General features: G+C 41.2%; 1 protein-coding gene across 1 annotated transcript; it reads right to left on the reverse strand.

The window, feature by feature from the left end:
- Nucleotides 1-1,457: 1,457 nt before the first annotated feature.
- Nucleotides 1,458-23,579, reverse strand: LOC129329064 (zinc phosphodiesterase ELAC protein 2-like). The gene is made up of 24 exons (XM_054978468.1): nt 23,241-23,579; nt 21,951-22,001; nt 21,796-21,866; nt 21,003-21,067; nt 20,250-20,307; nt 19,867-19,935; nt 18,783-18,941; nt 18,265-18,323; nt 17,596-17,654; nt 17,431-17,503; nt 15,911-16,023; nt 14,970-15,068; nt 14,113-14,251; nt 13,939-14,024; nt 12,973-13,091; nt 11,360-11,456; nt 10,617-10,755; nt 8,891-8,929; nt 8,620-8,729; nt 7,205-7,304; nt 7,002-7,122; nt 6,647-6,725; nt 4,244-4,388; nt 1,458-2,254 (listed from the first exon to the last, which is right to left on the reverse strand). The coding sequence occupies exons 1-24, from the start codon at nt 23,477-23,479 to the stop codon at nt 2,012-2,014; spliced, it is 2,532 nt and encodes an 843-aa protein (XP_054834443.1). The 5' UTR covers nt 23,480-23,579; the 3' UTR covers nt 1,458-2,011.
- Between the last annotated feature and the right edge of the window lie 1,073 nt (nt 23,580-24,652).

Consider the following 24,652-nt stretch of genomic DNA (forward strand, 5'->3'; position numbering starts at 1 on the left):
TGAAGCAACTGCAGGTGGGCTTGAAACCACACCCAGTTATTCCTTAGACCTCCACTGACATTATCAGGTGTAAAACGGTAATCACAAATTTCTTTAAAACAGTGCTTTTCAACTATTTAATTTTAAATATATTCAAAAGCATCAAACCTATTGGTATCTGCCACCATCAGCCTCCCTGGGAAGAGAATCCTCCACCTTGTGGCCATTTTGTGCAGCAACTCAACAAACACATCTCTGAAAATGAAATTCCTTCTTTCCCAAAAGCACAGCTATATAATAATATGAAAAATTATTCTTGCAAGGCCAACCCGGCAGGAAAGAAGTTGAGCATTTTGTCTTCACCTTCAACAGCTATTCCTCCACTTCCCCCACCCAAGTTTTTATTCTACAGACCTATGGTGTGTAAATGACAGGGCGCGGGGCAGTTTATCCCTTTCCTCCAGCCAATCTGGATCTTCTAGCTCTTTTAAATTTCTATTTCAACCCCAAATATTCAATGTCTTACCTTCCACTAGCCCTGACTCCAGTTTACTTTAATAACACTCTCTGGTTTCTTCTCCATCTTACCAGATTATACAATCAGATGAATAAAGAGGATTACAAGTTAGGAATCTTTTGAGGTAAATTCTTTAGTTCAGGAAACTCAGCTTTCCTAACTCTTGCAGAAGGTTTTGCATCCACCTGTAAATTACCAACTGCTCTTCATAACATGTATCTCTGATTGCACTGAATTTAAATTTTTATTAGTAAAATTTACACTACTGTGATGCTTTCATTACTTTGAAACTATTAGCAAAGATCACTTCATATGTTTAAAATTCCTAAAATCCTCTCACAAAAGATTTTATTCTTACAGAAGGACTTCTGTGGTTTGATACCCTCATCAACTTTATTCGATCTAGTTTCAAGATTTTTTAAAAAGTCCCCCCTTTTCTCTCCACCTCCTTTCTTTTTTTTTTTGGCCCTCTCCCGGTTACTCTGCTGATACTTGTTTCATACGTTTGTTACCCACACCCCCATCCTTTTTTCTGCAACAGTTGACACGTTTGAGGATATTCCTTTGACCTCTGCTTCTTCTCCTACCTTGTGTGTCCCTTTGCCCTTTTTTAAAAAAACCTTCATGTTAGGCTTTTGGTGTACATAGTAAACACAAGTAGTGCTACTAAAAATGTCTCTAAACCTTGCAACAAAACTGTGTATTAATTAATCCTATAATTGGCAGGGGAGAAATGCAGGCTCTAGCTCATATTTATAGCCCACCTTTATGCTGCCATGGAGCTCAAGTAGGTGTACATGAAGGCTTCATAAGTTTTGCATTTAGACTCTAGTAGACCTCCCTCCACCCCAAATCTGCTTAGCAAGGTTGCTATATCTTGTTTCTTCAAGATAACAGAGTTTACTGTAATCATGCTTCTACACACTGAAGTAACTGAAATGAATTGCACACCAGCAGAACCAAACATGCTGGATAAATTTTACTTTCTGGTTCCCTGAATTCTTTTTTTAAAAAGCAAGGCATACCCACAGAATTCCACTGCAAATACCAGAGTACTGAGGAGGGGTGCACGATCAATTCGAGACAGTTCCACACAACACATCCTCTTTTACTGTGAAGGACTGGAGAGCAGCATTGTTTTACCATGGAGATCTTCTCCACTCTTGAAGTATCCAAACCTTTGTTTAAACCTTAAATTTTTACTCGTTCATGTCAGGTTTTTTTAAAGGAAAGTTTAACTATTTTCAGGAAACAGACAGATGATCAGTAAAGATGGACTTTGTTTCCAGGCACTGTAGCCAAAAAGTGCATTTTGGTAGCTGTGCAGTTAAGTTCAGCAGGAATTTCACCCGTATAAACAGCACAGGTAATTTACCAGGGGGCCTTCAAGCAGACAGAGCAAAAATGTGCTGATGCCACCTTTTGAATTCATCAGTGCTGTGCATATCATGTATCACATGCAAGTCACTCTTGCCCTAGCAAGAAAGGCACAAAGGCAGCCATTTGTTTCTTTGCTCAGTTGGCAGTTTTAAGTTTTTTGTTTGGTGCTCCATGACGGTCCTCTCCATCTTCCAATTTTGTTTTGGCTGGTGCCTTGTTCTTAGTAACAGTCCGAGCCTCAGATGCTATTATTGCCTCTTTGAGAAGCCGCAGCTCTCGTTTCTCCCTTCGCTCTTCCATTTCCTCTATCTCATCGGCAAACAAGGCTTTCAGTGGCAAGATGAGTTTTGGAATAGCTGCAAAATCACCAAAACGCACCTGGTGACAGAGAAACCCACATTACCATTAGCAGTAATTATGCAGCATCTTTCCCCAACAGCATCTTTGTCCACACTAAGGATGTGCATAACAAAAAATGAGCCAAAAATACACACAGAAATCACTGGTTTGGCTCATCAGAGTTGCTTCCAGAATACTAAATTTTAATGAGTCCCTCCCACCAAAAAGTGTGCGTGTTTTATTTCATTCCTTGTAGCGACAGGCATGCACTGGGCTCACATCGCAGGGCAGCATCTTATTTTCCTGAACAGCGCACCATCCCAAGGAGAGAGAGACCAGATGTTATTAACTAACTGTTGGTGGGAAGGTGAAATAAGAGTAATGCACATGACTGTATCTCCCCACCCCACCCTGTAGATACCTGGGAAATGGCATTCTCTCCCTCCCTGCCAATCAGGTCCTCATAAGGGAAGACCCCTCCCCCCTCCTATCACTTTGGAAAAGTTTGAAAAGGAGACTTCAATCATCAGCAGCAATTTAAACAACACTTTCCTGGGAGTAAGCAGTATTGAATAGCATGGAGCTTACATCTGAGTAGACCTGTTTAGGATTGCTTCTATAGTCTTTCAGCACTCTCTTTTTCTGAGTCATATGGTAAATGTGTACCTATTCCCCCCTTCATAAACAATCCTGCCTGTCCCCAAAGCAAAAGGAAAACTTCTTGGGGAAACATATGTCAGTTTGGGCAGAGGCAGGGGAAGAACTCAGTCATTCTGTCTGCCTGCCCTTGGCCAATGGAGAAGATTGGCAGTGAGAACGCCCCATTTTGCAGTGGAATGCTGAACATCAAAAGGAAGGATTTGGATTTACCCCTCATTGTGGAAACACAACTACAAAGCACAAGGAAACATAGCAACAAAAGGCCACAGCAGAATGCAAAGGTAGTAGGTTACTGGCACTAAAGAAAAAGAAAAAAGTGAACATGAAACAGGATTGTTTTTAATGTTACTGCACTGGGTGGAGCACTCTCCTGCCTGGGAGCACCACGCTGCCATTGCCCTGCCCACAGGTCTGTTGTGGTGTGTGTTAGTGTGCTTCAGGAAAAATCAATGTGGTTCAATGGTTTAGACTAGGAGGGGGACTAATGGTTGATATGGTTTTTGATTAAGCACAAAAACAGCTGCCCCAGAGCCTCGTTTCCCCATCCCCACTCCTTGAAAATAACAGTATGCATTTGCATATGTGGGGCCAAAGCAAGTGCAATGGACTGAAATTCATGAAAATGAAAAAACCAAACAGATCAGTTCCAAGCCAACATCAGTCCACCTGGAATGGAATTAATTCCGGACCCCCCGGAACTGAAATTCAAGTTTTCTTGGTGCACACTCCTAATCCACACATTCTTGGAATAGGGCACATGTCTCTACTGCCTGTTAGAAACCCAGTGTTGTATAGCACCTACAGGGCGAGATTAGGTTTGTGGAGACCCACATTTGAATTTCCACTCTACCAGGACACTCACAGGGGGACTTTGGAACAGTCACTCTCATTCAACAGGGTTGTATTAAAAAAAATGGAGGCAAAGAAAATCTTATGTACAGTCCTGAGCAGGATAAAAATCTGATAGACATCATGTCTTGTCAGTCTTTTGAGCACCAAACAAATATTCCACTCCCTGGACTGCTGCAATCTGGTACCATGACCTTTTTCTAGCCTTTTTTATATGATCAGCAGCAAGCACTTCCCTGCTAAATTATAGGCAAGGCATACTAAGAAATCAGACAGGTGTGAGTTTGGAAAGCAGATTTGTGTTCCAAAGTAGAGATGTATTCAGACACCTTCTGCCCATGAATCCTCCATTACCAGAAAAAATTCCTTGCCATGCAATCCCCCACCACCAATGCCCTGTGGTTGACCCAAAACCTGTCTTTAAAAGCTTTGATAGAAATTTTGTCCACTTCCGAGTAGGAGATGACTGAGCACTTGAAAATCTGGAGTTCTTACCTGAAAGCTCAATTCTCAACTCACCTGCATGTGATCAAATGCAATTCCAACTTTGTCACTGAAATCCTCACTGAAGAAAGGGATTTTAGCATAGCGCTGGCTGAAGTGATTGAGCATGATGAATTCTGCATTCATCTTCATTCCAACTTCAATGGCCTGGGAAGTAGTGCTATAAGACAGGTAAACAACAATAGTTAAGGCACAGGACAAATTAAACTACCAAGGGGGTGAGAAAACACAAACTAAGAGCCAAGATGTCATTTTTGAGGCAAAGATCTTCTTACAAAGTTTAAGCATTTCAGCTGCTATTATAATGTGAGCAGAAACATACAAGGAAAGGTGTTTGGCCCTCAGGAGGCCAGAGCACCAAATCCACTGGAAAAACAAAGCCATTTGATATGGAATCAACACAGGCAGCTTTGAAACGGAACAGCAACTAATTGTTTTTATGTTTCTGTATGTTTTTTAGCTTCGTTTTTAGCCGTTAATGATTTGGTTGGTTTTTAATCATTTTGTATATTTTAGACTTGTTAACCACCTTGGCGGCCCTTATGAGGGCATGAATGAACGAATTTATTTGCAGTCAGAGACCATAACAATGGCAATACATCCTTAGCAATCAATAGAATAATTAAATCCAGCGTAAAAATGTAAAGGACATAGAAAAATACATTTAGCAATTAAAATCTTATCTTAAAATGTATATAGTTCTCTGGGAACCGCAGTAATTCTAATATTTAAAAACACTGACATTAAAATAGTTAAAATCGTAAAAAGAGCAGGACAGACTATGTATGACTATTCTTTTTATTATGGAATTTAACCAAACAGAGACAGAATTTGGCTATTTGCCTGGAGATAGTTGGATTTTCATCAATTAGGAGTTTCTCCAGGCAGGCCTTATTTGCCTCTGCAATTGTTCTGTCTAAGAGTGGGGAAATAAACTTGTCCCTATAGACTTGATGGAAAGGACAGCAAAAGAACATATGAATAAGTGATTCCACTTCACCAATGGAGCAACAGCAGTGTCTGTCCTCGTATGGGATATTTCTATATTTCCCTTCAATGACCATTGAAGGGATAACTTCACATCGGGCCAGGTGAAAGCTCTTCTATAAGATGGGACATCCAAATGAGTGAGATATCTGGCCATACCCGTAACATATCTATATTCCCTAGGGGCCATAAAACGAGGAGATTGAGCTAAATCTCGTTGGCGCTCTATGTCTCTCACCCTTTGTTTAACAATACTTTTTGCCTGGTCACTGCCCTGAGTCAGTAGGTCGTCAGGCGAGAGTCCCAATCTTTCTAGGTTGCTCTCAACCATCCGCATCTACCTAGGCTGGTAAGGATCTTGGTTTATTAGAGGGAGAAGGCCTTTTTGATTGTTATATATCTTGAGCCACTGATAAACAGAAGATAGCAATATTCTGGCTTCAATTCTCATTTGGCCTGTTTCTAGCCATAGGAGGGCATTTGGCACTCCTGGGGGTACCTGTAAGACGGCATGGATAAATTTGGATTCAGTATTCTCGAGAACTCGCAAATTATCGGCGGATATGTCCAAATTAATACCATATATGAGTTGCACAAGGGCTTTAGCTTGATACAGCTTCAGTGCTGGCGGGACATATAAGCCCCCCTTAGATCAAAAAAATCTCAAGATAGCATGCACCGCCCTTTCAGCTCTCCGCCATCAGATTACAGTGTGCTGTATTAGCCCACGAATCCTGTATAACTACCCCCAGGTAGATAAATTTATTTACTTGTTGAATTTTATTCCCTTTCATCCTCCAGGATCGCTTCTTGGGGCCTTAGGAGGGCATAAAAGCAGTATATTAATTTTGTTAAATGCATAAATGTGTTAATTCCTTATAAAAATGGGTTGTGGTCTGTTCCTTGTTCTTTTGTTCTAATGGAACTTGCTTTCAACTCCCTTTTGTGAACTGACTTGAGCAGAAGGATTTTAGTAACCTAAATAAGCTTTGTGCCCTATCTAATTTTTGACATCAGATAGCATAAAAAGTTTATTTTTTAATGTGTTCTGCTATTTTTATTTTCTTTTTACCTTTTAATGCCACATAGATTTCTTAAATCCTTCGTAATATCTCATTCTTACATCAGCGTAATAATCCTAGGATTTCTTTTGCTCCTTACAGATGAGATTTACACTAAAACATTCCAGTGAATGAAAGCATTACTGAGGTTTGAGGGGACTTGGAACTTTGGCTGAGTCGAGAAGATGGTTGGGGCGGTATACTGGACGTTTAAGGAAGAAAAACTTTGCACACGTTCTGATGCCATTTTCCAGTTTCTATATGCTCTCTAATGCTGACTGAGTGAGAGCCATGACTTTTCTCTTCTTTCCTGATACTCTGCATACTAAAAAGAAACTGTCAATACTTAACAGCTGCTAGAAACTCTTACCTGTGTGTTTTCTCTATTGCCTCCTCTTCTAAGCCGTCCTCCAGTGTAGCTTCATGAATCAACAGAGAAGCGTTTTTCCCTGTGCAAAACACCATGGCCATCACATTTGTGGAATGTGGATTAGGAATTTTTTAGCACATGTATATCATTATACACAGGGACATCTCTTGGCTTTCCTCACAACAGATATACTATAGAAAGGCAGGTAACAGAACATCCTAGCTAGCTTTGTGTCTTCTGAAAGACAAAGAAAATAACTGCCTCTCTCATGTGCACACTATTCTTGCTTCTTATTAAACAGGTTCATTCTTCCTTTCCCCTTTGCCCCCCACCAACAACACTATACAAAACTTACCCATTTCAACTAAAACTTCACATGGCATAGTGTCACCAGAATAGACAATTTTCCACCCAGATTTGTGGACCACTGAACATGCAAAAGCATTTTTGCAATGCCGGACTTCACATGTCTGAAACTGAGTAAGACCATAACATGTTAAACCACTGGATTTCCCCTGCAAGTACTTCTTCCCCTATCTTAACCCATATCTACCTTACCTTTGCAAAGTCATATTTCTCCAAAAGCGAATGAATGAATGTCTTTGCTTTAGGTTTAAAGACATCACATCCTTCCATTAGAAACTGGGCAGGAATCATGCTGCAAGAAAATGAAAGGGATACCATGATTATGCCATAATTACAAAAAGAGCTCTGTTGTCACCAGAATTCCATATCAAGACTTACACTGCTGGATTTCTTTGATGATTGACATTTATTAATTTTAAATTATTCCACAGAGTAAAGTTTAGTCAAGTTATACACACTTTAGTATCCAGCATGTTAAACAGAATGAGATGAAGATGTTTGGAACTTCACCTTTTTCCCATTGCTAAACTGAATAAAACTTATCAGAGCTCTCTCTTCTACACAATCTTCTGTTCAATTACAGTCCCAAGTGAGAAGCTCTATCTATGAAGCAAAACTTTCTATTTCCAGAACCCAAGGTAATGCACAAGAGTTATCAGCCAAAATTGTTAATCTCTTTGAACACAATACACATGCTTCAGAGGCGGCTGCAGCCTCCACATGGCAAGTGATCTGTTCTCAGGGCCATAACATCTGCAGCAGCTCACCAGACACTGCCTCTGTGTGTCTATTCACCCATACTTTTAGAGTCTAGAGCAGATCTTGAGATGGCCTCACCCGCCACTGAATGTTTCCATGCTATTGCTTTTTGTTACCAGCAACAACCAGCAGCGACACAGATACAGTGCAATGTTGATGATCTGCGTTGTGAGACATTAAAGTTGGGTAAAGGGCACTTCGTCGTGCAGAGATGGTCTGCAGCGCTTTTTAAAGTATGCAAAATACAGCTCAAATGTCTGCAGTACAAGCGATGAGTCCTCAAGCTATCTGACTGGGGGGATGGGGCAACCAAGGTTCAACCACTGAATAATCTACAGAAACTATTCCACCACTTCTGTCTCAGATTCCCTGTTGCTCAGAGGACGTTTGTGTCAAAAATGTCACTTTCTCTAAGGAAGAATGTGTTTTAAACCTCAAGGAGTGTGCCCTACAAGTGGGCCCACACTACTAGACAGAGTTCTAGGCACCAGAGTGTGCCAAGGCATCTCTCACAATGTCTAATATCCCTTTGGCTCTTACTTAGGGTGCTCCAAAAAGTTGCATCCATTCTTGGATCTTGAGAAGAAGGCAAACTTATAGCTTATATATATGCCCAATCATGAATGAACAAGATATGTTTTTAAGGAAGCTTAAGACAGATGGGAAAGATTTCCTCAGAGGCAGAAAAGACATTTGAGCAACTTGCAACAATAAGACATAATGCAGAACAGTAACTCTGTTTCTCCTTCTGTATACCATGCACTGCAGTGAACGTGGCAGCTACAGCTGACGAGTAACAGACGAGGACAGTTCACACTAAGCCAAAATACATGGCTATACCTACTCACTTGATGTGCCCTAGAAATTCTTGGCAATGATCATGGTACTGATGCAGCCATGTCATAATCAGCGTGGGAGCAACCAGTAATAGTGGGCTGTAGGGCTGACCTCGGGACATCTGAGAGCAGAAAGGAGAAAAATGGGAGATGATAGCAGGGTTAGCAACAGAGGCAGCAGATCTGAGGCAAGGATCAACCCGGGTGCATGCTCCTGCCAATCCACTGAAATTACCACAACCTATCAAAGCCCGAATTTTTGTTTTAAAGCTACAGTACTTACAAATGCACGATGTCTCTGCAACAAGATATTCAACAATCCCTAGAAAAGAGAAGATCAGCCCATGACAAAGAGACAGCAGCCAGTTCCTTACGCTCTTCTCCTTAAACAACTCTAAGAAAGATTTGAGTATAATAGCAGTTCAATTCTTTATTTGTTATTTCATACAATCTAATTAGACATGCCTTACATTACATTTAACACTACACTTCCTAATATATTGAAGGAGCTGGGTTGCCCCCTCCTACATTTTATCCTCACAGTAATGTTGTGAGGTAGGTTAGGCTAAGAGACATTGACTTCTCAACCTGTGAATTTTGCAACAGAGTGGGGATTTGAACCTAGGTTTCCCCAGTTCCAGTCTGGTACTACTACCACAACACTGGTTCCCATTTCAGCCACTTAGTCCCTCTACCAAAGAGGCAAGGCACGCTACCATACAACGCACTTGGAGAATGGCAAGGACTATACAAAGAAACAAAAACAAATCCTGCCTGTGAATGTCTTCACTTGCAAACAAAAGAAACAGTAGCATTGCATCTTCCTAACTATCAGATGCCATTTCAAATAGGTCAGCAATTTGGGGCAATACAGTCTTACAGTTTTTCATGGTGGGCTGCCACAATGAAGAAGTAGCTCTACAGAATGACAAAGGTATGCTTCAGACACAGTGAAATATCATGGCTTGTAACATAAAACCAACTGGGGCACCTCCCTCCTCTTGCAGGCTGAAATACAGAGAAAGACTCCTGCAAACTGCAACTTGCCAATACATCTGAACCACAAAACAGAACTTGTTCATTTCTTCACAGCCCAGAGTAATGCCTGTGGAGCATCTGCAATGACACACTTTGGCACATGGAAAAAACAGAAAGCAATCACTGGAACACCATGCACAAAGAGAGAAGAGAGAGAACATGAGCTCAATGAACCTCCGGATTTATTCTCATAACCACGACAGCCACTGCAGTATAGCAGTTGGTTACAGTGTTAAACTAGGATCTGGGAGACCCAGGTTCAAATCCCCACTCTAAAAGCCTTTTTGTTATATGGAGTAAGTCTGAATCAAACAAAAACCCTGCTTTTTAACTATTACGTCTTCTCAGGCCCAGCACTTCAGTAATTTTTTTACTGTAATACTGAGACGGCTTCAGAAAAGGAAAACAGAGAAACAACCAATCCACTCATCATTGAAAACAACCTGTTTCTTAGTTGTTTTCATCAAGTCTACTGTGAGTTTCCCTCAGGCCAATAATCTCCTCATAACAGGCCAAGTGAATGATGAGTGGCTTTCGGAGTCCAACCATTGCCCTCGGACTAAGCGGTCCAAAAGCCTCAATTATAAAAACAAAAGTATTTTTTAAAAACAAAAGAAGTTTGTAGGGTATAAAATTTAAGTCGCTAGTTTCTATATCTGGAAACAAGGTGTTCTTGCAGCAACAGCTCTCAGCCTAACTTATTTCACAGAGCTGTGGCAGTGAGGACAAAATGGTGTGGGGAGGGCATTGAATGCAGCTTTGGGTCTCCACTGGAGTGAAAAGCAGGATATAGGTATCTAAATAAATTTTTTAAAACCCTGTTCTATTATTATGTCTATACCATGGCTTTATATTTGAAAGAAATGAGAGCAGGAAGAGACAATAAAAACACTTTCTTGAGGATAATTATACAAGGTAAAATGGCAGAGAAACAATGGAAGCTACAACCCTTACCACAATACAATACTCACTGTATGGTGATCTGCGTGTATATGAGACACAAACACAGCCGCAATGTTACAGAGGATTTGGTCAACCTCATCTCCATAGTGGCGGCAAAGCTGGCCAAATGTTCCCTCCCCACAATCCAGAATCAGAGACTGGGTGGAGCTAGCAAGAAAAGCAAATGCAAGTTTATACTTACAACTACTGGGGGAAGTATGAAGATTTATTTTACCCACGTAGGCAGCTACATTCTGCGGCATTTACGGTAGTGACAGAATGCACCGCTGCTCCCTCATCAAGCTATACCACGGAAGAGGGCTAAAAGGTTCACACACCTCATTTATTCCCTTATTAGAAATCTATGTGACCATTGTGGAGAAATCAAAGTGCCATTTAGAATAAGTGGTGACCAATTGTTTTTTACAGCCCAAGGAGCCCTGTGACTATGTAAATGAAGAGACCAAGAAAGTCAGTTTCAGAGAAGACAGGAGGTCAGGCACTATAACAGACTCATTTCCTGGAGAAAGATTTTTTTGTAACAAAGGGACTGCAGGACACTGTTTGATGAGCACTTATCAAAAATTAATGCAACACCTTTCAGCCCCAGCTGACAATACATAAACCCATTAAGGTACACTGTAGTGAACAACATGCTTAAAACGCTTTCTAGGAACCCATCATTCGCACACTCCAAGATACATCCACGCCTTTCTCCACCAAAATGGCTGGACCCTTCCTCAGCCTACAAACATTACCTGCTGATACATACCTGATATTTATTAATGTTGAGCTGACATTCCGTATTTTCATTGGGACTGCAGAGCCAGTTCCTAAAAATACAACTTCTGGATAGCTATCCACATTTCCTAGAAACAAGCAGAAAAACTCTTGAACTCTTGCAAGCCAAAATTGTGCACTATCATTACCTATTAAGATTAAAAACAGCCTTCAAACAACAAATGCAAAAAAAAACATCAAAGCAGACAAAGCAGACAAATTCAGTCATGCTGTCTATTCCCATTTTTGATCTAATCAGAAAACAAATATGAAAACTGCTGTGGGAAACTGCTCTTAACACTGCTATCTCATACAGCAGTCTTCATGTGCAAAACTGCACTGTGTCTCACATATATGCCACAAGTCCCAGTAACCATCAGCAGCAGACTCTCCTCCCAAGATTCATACCCTCTCTCTGCTCCTTTGGACAGCATAAGGAAGGGGAATGTTCTCCTGGGGGTTTAATTTACACTGGACACTGCATTATGGAAAACTAAAGATTTAAACTGTTAATTTGGCTGGCCAAGTAACAAATTTATGGGCACACTGGAAGCTACAGTGACCACCTTTCTAAGACTCTGCTCTCACTATGAAAGAGGAACAGGACATTCCAGACGGATCAAGTGTGAATCAGTAAGCAGCTAACCTAGCCGTTGTCAAAATGATGAGTTGTAGCTAATCAGAGCTGTAGTGAACAGGAAGTGCCGTTTTCATTTGCTTTTAAGCTCTCCTATTAAGCTTTCCCTTGACAGGAGGCAAATAATATGCAGGGTCCCAGCGTGCCATTAATGCTACAACAGAAAACAGGCACCCTGCACAGCCACCCCTCTCTCGGTTATAAAATTCCAGTTTCTTCACAAAGCCAGCTGTGGCACAAACGTACATACAGCATTCTTCATACTTTCGTTCATTTTCTGCTGATGGACTAAAGCAGCAAATATTTGCAAGCAAAATCAACAAGAAGAGTCAGGCATACACATCCCCTCACAAAAGCAGAACTCCCACCAAAAATGGAAAACAACACAGACATGTATTCTGCCCCTTATTCCCAAAGACATTTGACGGGCAACTTCCGTGGGAAATATACTTTACAAACAAAGAAAGGTAGCTGGGGTCTGCTGACCTTGAACATTCATTCAATGGCAAAGAACAATTTTTTTTTAGGTATTCAAGATAAGTGAGTGTTCAAGATAAGCAGATTCCAACAGCTCAGATTTGTCTTCACAGCACTGAGATGTCAGGTGCCCTGAGCACTGTGTTTCCCAGGGTGCTCCTTAAAGGGGGCATTTCAGAGGCTGTTAAAACAGTATCTGGGGCGCCAGGGAAGGTGTAGATTCTCTCTGCATACTTGGCAGCCCAGCCATCACAGCAGCAACACAGTATGCAATTAGAAGGAATTCTTCTCTGGCTCTGCTATACAATCTGAGCTACAGAAAAAAATGGAACTATAATGTTAATTTTCCTATGAGAGATTCCAAGCTTATATTCCTAAGCACAGGAAGACAGGTTCTGCAGCCACTAAAGTATGTCATGAACGAGAGGTGCAATCTCCCTCCCACACCAGTTTTCATTAGCCCTTTTCCAGCATTAGACAGTTCTGTTCACCTGATGATGCCAGTTTGACTGGTAAGCTCTCTCTGCATTTCTGCACACTCTCTTGGAAATTAGGCAGCTCCAGGGCTTCAGCTATAAACTCAGCAGAATTATAAGCAGTAACAGCCTCTCTGAAAGAATGTCCAGTCAGAATGGAAGTGAACAACAAAGCATCTCAATTTTTTGCAAGTCAATATCCTTTTATTTAGGAAACACCACCAGCCTGTAGAAAGCATTTATTCCTTTCTTCCAAGTGTACTATACACAATCCCATGAAAGTCAATACATCAGCGAAGAGTACAACTCAAAATATGGCTCTCTTTTAAATTTACTCACACACATGTCCCTAGCCAACATTTTAGTGCTCAACACAACCCTTTTACACAACCAGCTTAGCCCACCAAACCATTGCTCTGCAGATCTGTTAAAAAGAGTCTTGAAAGTAGGCCATGGTTTGAGACGACAAGCAACGCTGAGGGAAGAATGAGATCTCCCAAGTCACAGAGCAACCAGTGCTTCACATCTGTTTCCTCACCCTGCATTTTGTAACATCTAGTTTAACCTATGACATGTAATCACATTGATGCCCATGTCTGCCCATGACAACATACCAGGTGTACCCATACCCAGCCATGCATATGACATGTGCACATTAAATATTATGTTGTGCCAAACCAGACGTTATCAGGAAGCTGGATGAAGGAGACAGGAAGTGATCCTTGGGTCAAATCCTACAGTTTCATTCCATCAGTGACCATGTTTCTCTGAAACAAGGTGCTCTCCACTGATATAAGACTCTCAGCAGCCGATTGTGGAAGTTTCCTAGCACGAGAGGAACACAGTCACAGATGCAATGAAACGGTAGGCTTCAACCCATTGGTAATACCTGCTTCTGCCCCTTGGATGCCATTGTTCAAGAGAAAAAGGCTTGCACATTTTTTACCTCTATCCAAACAAAACATTCAAGAACCCACCAACCTCTGCCACTCTAGCTTGGGCCTCAGCTGGTATTTGAGGAGGCACTCTCCTCGCACAACAGGCACACTGAATGTGGCTCCTTCTTCCTGATGGATAGACAGAAAAAGAAACATAGCAGCGTGCTACCACACCTAGTGAGAAAGACATGCCTGCCAGCCTGATCAAGAGTTTTACCTTGCTCTGGTAGCTGGTGAGAACCGGGAAGATATCTGGGTGGATGAGGTTGAGCTGGGATTGAATTTTGTGGCTGCGGAGATTGTGCACTGATTGGGAGTTCTCATTGAGAATCAAGTGCTGAGTATCAGCTCCAAATCTGGTGGAACAACGAACAATGTTGAGAGTCTGATATCACTTAAAACTTGATTGTTAGTGTTAAACAAAGGCAGAGTTGCGGGGGATACACCACTTATCAATAACATGGTCATACAGTTCCTACTGCTTACAAATACACTTGCCTTGTATGGTTTGTTCCCTACCATGCTCTGACTTTTAACACATATCTGTTCCTCGTATGAATTATGCTAGGATAGTTGATTTGGTTTTCATGCCAGAGTTTGCTCCTCTGCAGATAGGCTATTGCTATTTTTAAATCTCTCCTTTGAGCTGTGTTAATTAACATTTACACAGCGAACAGCACAGTTATGCTAGTAAAGAAAAAGACCAGAGGAAGATGGGCTTACGGACATGAAAGGTTCCACATACTGAAATTACAGCAGCTAATAGGTAGGATTTTCTCCCAGACAGGTCTGCACACAAAGCAGGGAAATTTCAGAACAGTCACAGTGCAGTGCCTTAGAGACTGAGCTGGCAAGGTGCACTTTCACTGAAGTCCTGAACTCACTACATGACTTTACTGGCTCAGTTCTCTCAGCCCCCATCAGCCCTGATTCTGCAAGAGCACCGGACTAGCATACATGGTCGCCGAGATAATGTATGAAAAACACATTCAGTCCTCCAAAACCAAGACTAGCTAACAAGGGAGACTACTTGTTATTTGAAAGTTATGATGTAAATTCTGCCAAGACACCAACCTTTCTAGCCACTGCTTATACCGACTGTCCCGTAAGATAGGTTCTGGGGTTATATGGACAACCAAAGCCACAGGATTCTCCTGCTTCCCTTCTTGGTATCTGCAAGTACACATTCAATATGTAAGTAATTATTTTCAGACTGCGGGGCAGCCACGCATCCTTGAGAGGAATGAAGCAACTGGAAGGATAGGATCCTGAAAGAGGTGGTGGTTTCTTCCTGCCCCAGCCAGTACCCGGCTAAGTCAAATACCTGTAACTGTAGGCCCTTAACAATCCAGAGTGGATTTCTAGGGGTGACTTTACCCTTCCTGCATTATCATGTCAGAGTTATTTGGGAAGACAGGAATACAGAAAGAGATGCTTTGCTCTTTCCATATGACTGCTACCAAGTTGGGAATCCCAAGAAGGCAACATTCATAAACCCTCACTAGCTTCACGTTGCTATACAGCCTCTGCTCTAGTACATCTGTTCATGTTCTCTTCACATTTAGTGCATATTTCACAGAGCTCTATGCAGACTGATCTCTTAAGAATTCAACATTGACATTAAAATGCTGGGAGTTTGCCTATGAAGCCTGGCGTTTTCCAACCCTGTTCCTAATCCTCGCAATATTCCAAGCCATGTAAGAATAAAGTGTTATCGGTGTCGTCTGCCTTTAAGTAAATTTGAAAATGGCTCCTTATGGCTTCATATGACGTATATTCCTTTGGGGAATCTCTCCAACTTCAGCCTTGCAATTTCTGTATGTCCCACACTTACTAACACTTTGGCTGATTCTTATGGGCCAATATGAAAACTCAGTTAGGAAAGTCACTGTACCAGGTCCAGTCAAGATCACTGAAGGAGTCACACGTTCCCAGCCCACAGGTGGCAAGAAGTGCCACAGTTAACCCCTACCAAATCTTGAATCTGAAAGTAGATGTTCACGTCTCAGCCATACCCTCGCAGTGTGGCGTTTTCACAGACTGCATCTACAAAGCCTTCATGAGGACACTCCACTACGATGAAGACTGCACCTGGGTCTGTAGGGGTGCAAATTTCTTCAGCTAAGATCTGCAATAAGGCACAGATGTGAGTGATGTGATTGATGGGTAAAGATCCTGTCCCTTTCTGTCAGTCACCAATCCCATGCATGCCAGCTAACAGTTCATCGGGGCCCATGGGTGGCTGAAGAAGCCAGATGGGAGTGTGTAGTGAGGGGGGAGGGGAATCTGTCACGCTGTCAATTTTAATCTAATCTTATTAGATCCTCTGATGGAGCTTATTGAGAAATGTGTTAGGATCTAAAAAAGACATAAGCAACTATTCATCACACTTTGTTCCTCTCTACTGGTCTTTATTAGTGTGGCCTCATTTCTTCCAAAAGGCAGACCAGTACAGTGAATGCTTTAGGAAGAGACTGTAGCTGTCTCAGGGCCCAGTTTCTGAGGGAAACTGGCTAAAGATTTGTGGTTTCTGAGAGAAGCACACATTTACACTGAAAGAATCCCAAGGCTGGGGGAAATCAATATTTCCCACAAGAATAAAAGCTTGGTTGATAACTGTTCTGCGCACCCAGGAGCTGACAATTGATAAACTTTACAAATTCATAAGCCCAGCAAAAGCTGTGTGTTACATATAAATTGCTTAAGCCTCTTTACTGAACATCCTTATTTCCCTTATCCCCAATAGTGAACAGAAGTTAGCGTTTTCCTCGTGTCTCATATAAAACAAGTATACTTAAAAGGCCACCTAGGTTCAGTTTGTTAGTAGAAGGTTAGAGCAGAGCCTATCCTGGTGAAAATATGCAGCACACTACCTCTGTTTAAACAGTATTTAAAACCCCAGTCTTAACAAGTGTTCACCTCAAATGTTCACAAAATCTGCTATACTATATGGTACATGCAATTGTGGATGGACACACTATTTAAATTGTGCTATAAAATAAGAAGTCCCACAGATGATACAGTGGCACTCCTAAGCTGTTAATTTGAATTTCAGAACACACCCTCTAAAGAGACAACATTTTGCCATCTGTGAAAGGTTGTTATGTAGTCAGCTTCACTCATTAAAGTTATCCAATTTAAATTTAAAAACACTTTGCACTATATTCCCCTTTCTATTCTGAGAGGCTATTTCACATCTCTTCATTTTCTAGGTTACTAAATAAATATCCAGCACAATGGATGAGCACAACCTCATCCATTCCAAGAGATAGAGTGGGATAAGAACAAACAAAAAACTCCAAGTGGTGCTCCTTTGCACTGGTCAAGAATAAGTCATGCTTGGTTACATCCACAATGTAGTGACTAAGAACTAGAAGCACAATCAGTTAGCTTTAAATGGAAAAAAATTCTTGGGAAGTTTATTGGAATGGAGTAAAATTGTCATGGTTTTATTATTTTTAACACACATGCTGCAGTATATAAAACCACCCTGGGCCCTTGTTGAGGAAAAATTCTTCATACGTTTGTATAATACCTCTTTGCCTTCAAACATGACACTCTTTCCATCCTTTACAGCTGCAATGATAGGAGCAATTGCTGCTGTGCCACTAGAAGAGAAAATAAAAAATGTAGCCAGCCTTAGAGGCATAGAATGCGCCTGTCTACTACAAAAGATTATTAGCAAACATTCTATACTTACACAGGCAAGCCAAGCTCCTTTGCTTTAAGCACCAAAAAGCTCCCTTTCTTTGGACGGAGCTGTGGGTAAACAATGTTCATTTCATTATCTTTTCCCGGTAATGTTGACATCACATCAGAAAAATCCCCCAAAACGTCTCTAACAAATTTATTAGAACATCAGATGAAGAAAACACTGAAGATGCAACTAAAAATCCTTCCAACAGGGAGTCATGTTTCAAACAGATTCATAAGCATGCAGTCAGATATTTTAAATGAACAGCTCCTTTTTGGAAATTATTAATGGTTTGTTTCCCTCGATGAAAGTTCAGTGAGTAATCTGCTTGATCATCATAAGAAATTTCCAGGAAAAACCAAGCATATGTACAAGCCCATCTCTCAGGTATTTTTCAATACATTAAGTTTTGGTCCTGTTCAAATAAAGTGTCTTTAAAAGCATGCTAAAGATGACAGCTTTGTATTTCTCTGCATAAGAAAATATGGAAAGAGAGAAAACAGCTGTGCAACATGCAATTAATATGCAGCCTCAGTTCTCCCGGTCTATCAAAGCAGTAGCATTAGCCAAGAAGCCTGACTTTATCAGGAAATGATGACTTTAAGTAGAAGCCATTGATCTGGTTTCTAAAGTGACAGATGTATTGTAACAGTTGCAAGACCTTACTCTTCTTACCTTACAAACAAATGCAACAACTAAAGATGGGTCCCTTTGGCCAACTTGTTCAGGACGATCTTTAAAAAAAAATACACACACATCAAAAATACACGATTTCAGATTCCGGGTGTCTGCACAGCTTTAAAACGAAAAGAACCTCTCCTCTGCTCCAAAAACACACATCAGCATGCTAATCCATAACCCTGAAGATGGATGCCAGCTGATATTATCTTAACCAAATTCCACAGATTCCCTTCTTCCATTCCCAACAGGAAATAAAAATGAAAAGAAGGGCACTAATTTCTTTTCATATAAGCTATCAGGGGAGTTTCAAAATACATCACCAAAATAACCCACCACTGAATGTTGGTCTAATGAAACTGACAAGTGGATTGAAACATACCAGAGGAGCCACCTTAAAACTGTAGTGCCATCCTCCACCCAGCAAGATGCAACTTTCCACCAAACCTTGTGTAGCTTCAATCTGGGCCCCAAACCATCGTTTTGGAAGTCACCGAGAAGCAAGGCTCACTCACCCATTTTATCAGGGGATGCTCTACTCTGGTTATCCCGTTGGCACTGCTTTTCCTTAGCAGGAGAGTCTGGTCCTGAGATATAAGTTGGGTCAGTCTCATCTGCTGGTAATGCTAATTCAGAGCCTGCAAGCAGCCTCTGATTATTTATGGGCTTCCTTCCTATTTCAGAGATTACAGGGAGAAAAGATTTAAGAATATATGCACAGTCCTTTCCAGGGAACACAATTTAAACCACAAAGTTCTGCCTTGCTTAACTCTGCTTGCTTTATTTTGTTCTTTTATGAACATCTGGACTCAAGATGCTTGACTGCAGTTGAGTGGGTTGCTGAAAGACGAACTTCATTGCTGGCTACAGGAAAATGGTTTCAAACCAGCTGCATAAGCAGTTTTTAGAGGGCATTTTCCAAATTCTGTTTGTTTTCAAAATCTCAACGATACAAATAAATTTTACAAGGATAGGTATCTATAAACAATTGGTACATTCAGTATATGTTTTCTAAATTATTATATGTTCATACATTCATAAATAACATATTTTTACAATTCACTTTTGATCATATAGCAATGATTATATCTTACTGTATTGAATAACCATCCTACTATGTGTTGTTGTACATGAGTATGTGGATTAGAGGGCATATAAACAATCAATAAACAGAGTATCAACCAAGTGTTGAGTTCAGACAGGAGAATCCCAGATTCAATTCCTTGCTTAGCCACCAAGCTCAGCATGGCCTGGGCAAATCACTGTCTGCTTCTCTCCCAGTATAACCCTTCCTTTACATTGAAGGTATGAAGGTAAGAGTAAAATGTACATAGCACTTTGGATACAACCAAAACACTGGGACGGGAAAGCTACAGGAACAATAGGACTGGATAGAGCAATAGCTCCCAGCAATTTCCTTCATATCCAAAGAAGAGACTGTTCTTAGTTTATGCTTTACTTGAATTGCCCTAGTACAAGCCAGCAATTTGTTTTTAGGTTGCATTCCACCCTCACTGTTTTATCAGTGTCAGAAACCACAGATTCACCATAGCAGTGTTATTCCTTCCTCACTGTCACAATTTTTGCATCTTTACTCACCTACCAAGGGAACTTGATAGACGGTCATAGTTTCATCCTGATATTCTGGATCAGAATGAGGCCGCACAGCTGCAAAAAAAAACCCCAAAACAGATCAAACAACAAATATTAGAATGACCCTAACAAGTTACAACTTTTGAAACAATTAACTTTGTAGCTGAACAGGAGCATGGTAGGTCTGGATAAAAATACAAATACATCCATCAATAAATCAAACCCTTCACACTTCAAGTCCTCAACAGGTTCTTTGGCAGATGCCTCTAAAAGACATGTGGACATGGCCAACAGTAAATATGAAGTACAATCCCCTGATCTCCTGATCTCCCCCATTTATCCATAGCTATTGCTGGTTATTAAAGCACACATAGAAGTGCAACTCCTACCTAGGTCTATTCCTCTTAGCGGGCCAGAAAAGACTTTGATTGCCTCCAGGTACTTTTGCTAGAAGAAATATACAGGAGAGACACTACCATTAATCACACCATGTCCTCGTACTGTACACAAGTTATCAGCACATGTTATTTTCATCCACTCGTGTGCCCAATAAAACACACTTCACTGGCTTCTTATCACATTACAGCAGCTGACCGTATTGCCTATATTACCATATGGATGGCACATCGTACATACACAGAGAGATGCAAAAGAAAGGCACATCAGAATAATTAAACCATTGTAAAGGTCAGAAAAGATAAGAGACAAGATGACAGCACATCAAAATGTCATCCTCACAGATCAAGATGTAGATGTTAGCAAGGAAGCTATCCTTCCTAAAGCTATTCCTAGAAATAACCTTTGCATTCTTGAATCTGCCCTTTCCTATCAGTAGACACAATGCCAAAGAGACTCAGACATTCTCAGAGCTCCTCACCACCCTACCCTACCCACAATCCTATTTTATGAAGCAGAACTGCCAAACGCTACTATTGTAGGTCCCAAGAAATGTTTGAAGGATAAAGGATGGAGTGAGCTCTACAGATTTGCTCACATCCATTATGCAAACCTAGTTCTAATAACAGAACCAAAGGACTGCAAGGACAGCATTAGTTTTTACTGTTCACTACCAATTAATGATGTTTCATTCTGCATAGCTGAACAGTTACATGAATGAGTACTGCAGAAACATAGCCACTCACCAGTTGTGGCGGTCCAGAGAGCACACACTTTGGAACTCCTGTTTCTTTTAAGGTAAGAATCATTCCTGGAAAGGCAAAAAAGCAGAAGCCCTGCTTTAAAAATGGCTTTCAGCTTCAAATTTTAGAAAAGCCTTAACAGTCATGAAAAACAAAGAGTACCTATTACTACAATAAAGAGAACAAGAGTATATTTATGATAACGTGTATGTATTTATCCAACTCAATGATACAGTTGTTGGCACTTTGAATTCTTCACCAAGAGGAACAAATAAAAAAGAGAAAATAAGAGCAACTGGATAAGCATTTTAGTAGGATATCATTCCAGCCATGCTGCCTAAGATCATTTTCCCTAGCAATGCCACTGAAAACTTCTGCATGCAAAGGATATGTTCAACTGCTAAATTATGGCAATTCTCCTATCCAGAAGAATGGTATCTGAAAAAAGTGAATTCTACACTTGCCAACAAAAGTGTTTTCGTCTTTGAGGTGTTTTAGAACTCCTTGTTCTTCGGAAACTTGTTATTCATCTTCTCTTTTATAATAAGTTATTTTGGACAGAGAAAATTATACTGACCTTTTTAGCAACAAATACCTTTTTATAATAACATCAAATATCAACATGTACATTTTGTAGTACAAGCAAACTCTAAATGTACTTTACACAATCACTATACAGATGGATGCCTGCAACCATCACAGTACAGGTCCAGACTTGCCATGGATTACCACTTTTACTGAAGAAAATTTTAAAAATCCAAATTAAGACACAAAGAAAGTTGCTGAATGAACTCACCAGACAGACCCCCAACATTGGCCCAGTTCATTCTGGTAAGGAAGATGTTGTCCAACCGAGCCACTTTTAACCTGACGGAATAATATTATAGAATTAGAGTTTATCACAATAGATAGCTTGTTTGCAGGACTGTCTCCCCCCTCAATCAGGCTTACTTGTGCTCCTGCATAAGGCGCTGCACTCCTTCACCACAATTAAAAAGATACCTGAAATGAAATATTTTATGATGAGCAAACCCATACAAAAGAAATGCTTTATCACTATAAGAGTCTTATGGCCACTAATGACTCATTCTATACTGGCAAAATGACACTAGAAACAACATCAGGAATATGCAAATGGAACAGAAGGTCATTTATCATGCCATTCCTTCCAGCAAAAAAGAAGAAAAAGAAGAACACACTTCCATACAGCACCAGGTGAAAGGATAGCAATCAGAGCAAAGGATACACACTTTATTTGTAAAGCTGAATTTATGAAGTTTTCTTCAGTTGTCATATCTAAAGAAAGATATTGTTCTGAATCAAAATAAAGACGTTAACCAGAGTGCAATAGTACTCTGAGCCAAGACGCACATGATGTAAGCGGCTCGAAATTTCTTACAGAAATTTATTTCAGAATACCTAACAGTTTGGGTTTCATAATATGTAACATCAGTCTTTTGAAACACGCAGGCAAAATAGCTCCTTTGCCCACTGGAAACATTTCTTTTTTAAAAGGAGCCTTGAATTCCTTGGCAAAAAAAGGCAGAAAAAAAGTCATCACCTGAATCTAAATATTATATGTTGCAACCCTTCAGAATTACCAGCCGTCTGCAAAGTACTAAGTCAGCAGATAATCTTTCTACCAAAATGCAGCGTCACATAGATTGGAGCAGACTCTAAACCCCTTACATGGGTGCTTCCTACATGACAGCCTGGAAAAATGGATTAAGAGAAAGCAATCTTGCTCACCTCCATACACTGAAAAGCTTACTTCTGGAAAAGCGTTCTTAGAATTTCACTATTGGTCATTTGTAAAACAAGATATATTCTGAAGTGAGGAGAGACAGAGTGCACATGCACACAGATGCCCTATATGTGACCAGTCCATCTGAGCTACAGCTGCACATACCTTTGCCACTGATTATGGCAACAGGATGTGGGGTTCTAACCTCTATGGGCAGAAAATTACATAAAACTGTCAAGTGTCTTCCTTTAAGGTATGTCAGCCTTATCAGACACGATACTATGATGAGAAGAACCTGCTCCTCAGCGCAAAAAAAAAAAAACTGGGGGAAGGAGAAGGGCAGAGGATACATCTCTTTGATTTTTCTTCCAACATGAAACCAGGGCAAGTAAGGCCGAGAGGCCTCCCATCCAACCACTAACACGCCCCAGAGCTGCTTCTCTGTAACAAGGTGATTGCATCATGTATCACCACCCCCGGGAGAGGATCCCACTGACCGGTTGAACTCGGAGAAGACATAGAGCGCTGCTCCCGCGTCTCGCGTGCCCGCAGCCGCCACCTGCACGAAGACCGTGGTGGCCCCATCGCGGCCGCAGGCTCCCGCGGCACCCAGGCGCTTCTCCCGCAAGCGCAGGTGGCGCAGCGAGTCCTTGGGCTGGCGCTGGCGGCGGAGCGCGGAGGCAGCTTCCCCGCCAGACATGGCTCTGACCGTCGCCCGCAGCCACCAACTCCACATTCAGACGCCGCACTCCGACCGCTCGAACGGCACCCACGCCGGAGCACCCGCTGCGCGCACGGACAAGCCCTCGCTTTACTCCCGTCGCGTGCGCCGCTCGACCTCCAGCAAGAAACGAACTGTGGAATCACATGACATAGCCTGGCCAATAGCCTGCATTACCCTCTTCACGTGACAGAGGTCCGCCCTCAGAAAGGTTTTGTTTAAAGCAACTGCGGTAAGGACTAGGATCCCTCTAGGGACCTGCACTCAACAGCGAGTTCGTTTTAACCCGGAAGTAAGGTGTCACTCTACCGCCAAGATCCCGAAGCAGTCCGGATGAGGACTTCCGGTATTAATTCTCTCTATGGTGTGCCAGTAGAAAAGAGCAAGAGTCCAGTAGCACCTACAGGACTGACAAAATTTGTGAGCTGTGGCTCACGAAAATGCATACCCTACCACAAATTTTATTAGTCTTATGGGTGCTCCTGGACTCTTGCTCTTTTCTACTGCCACAGATAGACAAACACCGCTACCCATCTTTATTTATGGTATGCCAAACACTTTCCATAGAGACAGGGAAAAGACGCCGTCACGCTCAGCTTCCCCTTCCAGTTTCTATTGAAACACAAGAGAAATGTACAACTGCAGACATTTGACCATCTTTGTGGAATATTTTGAAACCGTGTTTTCCTTAACTACAGTTATGAAAACTGGTTTAAAACTCTGGTGTTGAGATCTGAATTCCACTGAGCATATTTGTAAAGTTAAAGAAAGCTGGAAAGGATACCTTCAGGCTTAGGCTATGAGTAAGGATTCTACAAAATCCAAACAAAGGGTTCAACTCTTCTTTTAGAGTGATGTAGTAGAGTTTAACTATATTGAATATGATGATGCAACAAAGGTTTAAATGTCTGCAGGCAGAGGGAATAGGGATTTTTTCACAGAATTTGCCACTAAAGAATCTTTAACTTGCATGTTTTCTATGTGCTGCTCGATCAAGGTTTCTTTCCTCTGAGCATCCAGCATTGCTCCAGTTTACTTTTCCTGTGCTCTTCCCATCAATCATCATGACTCATTTGCTCCAGATTTCAAAATCAATACATCAATTTAAGCACCATTCTTACCACTATAACAATTTAGAACTTTTTAAACCCACTCACATTTTAAATTCTTGCAGTCCAATATCTCAGG

This window comes from Eublepharis macularius, chromosome 4 (genome assembly GCF_028583425.1).
Source record: "Eublepharis macularius isolate TG4126 chromosome 4, MPM_Emac_v1.0, whole genome shotgun sequence".
NCBI classification, from domain to species: domain Eukaryota; kingdom Metazoa; phylum Chordata; class Lepidosauria; order Squamata; family Eublepharidae; genus Eublepharis; species Eublepharis macularius.